The 2,310-nt window shown below is 40.6% G+C and overlaps 1 protein-coding gene across 1 annotated transcript in view; it reads right to left on the bottom strand.

Annotated features, from left to right (window-relative positions):
• Positions 1–2,080: 2,080 nt before the first annotated feature.
• LOC310786121 (heart- and neural crest derivatives-expressed protein 1-like) overlaps positions 2,081–2,310 on the bottom strand; it is a gene marked incomplete at both ends in the record, with an annotated part of 1,740 nt that continues 1,510 nt past the window's right edge. Inside the window, one exon of the mRNA XM_083647298.1 lies at positions 2,081–2,176. Coding sequence (XP_083503424.1) covers positions 2,081–2,176 — 96 coding nt within the window. The remainder of the gene's footprint in view (positions 2,177–2,310) is intronic.

Below are 2,310 nucleotides of genomic sequence, written 5' to 3'. Positions count from 1 at the left end.
TCTATACAAAAATGTATGTTGACTAACATGGGACAAGTGGACCTAACGGGAACTTCAAAACGCACGGCTGAATAAGAATATAGGCAGACATCAAAATGAGCATTAGATAATATATTATGATAGCCTAATTCAGAAATATAGCAGAATAGAAACATAATGAAATGGTTGATTGCCTATATTGTTTAGTCGGTTATTTATTTATTGTGCATGCATACCCTGAACGAACACAAAGTTAGCCAGTATACCCACATCAATCGTTTCAATGAACACATTAGACCATCAAATATATACCTTCAGGACGCCAATGTCCCCTACAGCAGGTGTGTTAAAATAATCAATTTATTATTTGCGGGGCTATAATTCCATCAAGATTTCGCAGGTATTATTTTGTTTTGTTTGCAGTATAATGCTGCGTGCGGTCCATTTTGCATGGTGTTTCCATCTAACTTTATTTGTCATCTCAAACGCAGTGACATTAATTTTGAGGTAGATTCAGTCATATTATTTTTTACAAGAAACAATATAATTTGACATCAAGGCTCTCAAACTCGTTTTGCCACGTCAAAGTGGCTCCATCCGAGTCTGCTGTTAGAAATTACTGTTAAACAGAGGGAAACCTATGAAATCAGTCATCTTTATACATTCTCACTGTACAACTTTAAATGTGTGAAATACTGACATAATGACATTGAACTATACAGACCTCTTTTGTCAAGACTTGTGGGGGGGCGGGGCAATCCCCTAAAAACATGTTTCCCGTCGCCTCATTTCCAGGGACAAAACCACCCCATCCTAATTGAAGCATTAGATTATCAGCTGTAAATTAATTTAACTATAGCCATTTCGTGATCTTGGAATATAGGCATGCCTACAGATTTTTTAATCAAAATGTATGCACGATCTTTGAATGCTTGTGTAGGTGTAATTATATGCGTATTAAATGTTTAGACACTAATGAATAACCTGCATAAATATTCAATTATTGAGTTAAATATTTAAAAAGAAATTAAACCACTTCCTCCCATAGAACCTCACAAATTACAACTCACGATTTATTAAGCGCAAATGTCCCCCCAAAAAACTACAACACACACTGACGACAAAACGAGGACACTGCGAAACAGTCGGTGTTAAAAAATGAACACTATGCCTATACCACAATACGCTACAAGTCCACACCCAACCGAGTTCATGCAACACGTTTACTTAGACAACTCTATCCAAACTTGACAACTTCAATATATCCTAGGCCAAATTGTTAATGAAATATCAACACTTATTAACAATAGGAAATTTACCATGAAGCTAACACGACTGTTGGTTGATTGCAGCCGCAATTTGGCATAATGACTGATTTTCAAGATCGGGAAACATTTTTTACGGGTAAAAAAAATTCGGGCACATCAGCTCCCATAAGTGTGTGCCAAAAATGTTCCCTTAAGCTTAAACCAAAGTTTGGTTTCACCCCTCGCCCCCGTTTATCTCCAAAATAGTATTATGTTTGAATCATTTGCTAAATGTTATTAAGATCAGGCTAATTTGTGATTGCATCATCCCATGCCATTTATAGGGTTCACTTGTCCTTTATTTTAATGCAACCTATTAATCTTGGCTCATTTCCCCCTTTCCCCCAATCCCCAACCGCCATAATTTTCTGCCTCAGTGGAAAACAACATGCACGCACCGCCAGGGAAACACATTTTTAGGGGATAGGTCCCATAAAAGAGGGGAGGGGGGGGGGGGGGGCACGCAGGGCACGCACCCATTATTGGTCTAAAGTGGATGGGAATGACTGGTGTGGTGTGGGTGTAGTGCTGAAATGAACTGTGGAGAAAGAATAAACTGAACAAATAGCCTATACAGATCTACAGTCAGCTTGCGTGTCAAGTTAGAAACCACAGCATGTGTCCGTCATAGTGTTTCCACTGTTCCTTGATCTGCACTTCACCTTGTTTCAGTCTCTTTTTGCGCATCATTGCACGTCTAGGGGTGTGTTCAGGTCCAGTCAGTGGTTTTAGTTTTTTATTCCAAAGTCTGCACGGGCAGGCAGTCAGGCCAGGGGCCAGGGCGGGGCCGCGGGTCACTGGTTGAGCTCCAGAGCCCAGACCTGCTGCGGCCAGCCAGTCCGGCCCTTCAGCTTCTTCTCGTTTCCTAAAGACTCCTGCAGCCCTTCCGTCTGGAGAGGAAACACCAAGACATCATTATAGTCTGGATATAAAAACTAAACAAACAGGGGAGGGTCAAGCCACTTCAACTCGTTTACACCTATTGTTTTCACTCTTTATTCCTTCATGGGTTCAAAGGGCGTCT

Source organism: Poromitra crassiceps (assembly GCF_964638095.1).
Source record: "Poromitra crassiceps genome assembly, chromosome: 1".
Taxonomy (NCBI): Eukaryota; Metazoa; Chordata; class Actinopteri; order Beryciformes; family Melamphaidae; genus Poromitra; species Poromitra crassiceps.
This window is presented reverse-complemented; position numbering and strand designations above follow the sequence as displayed.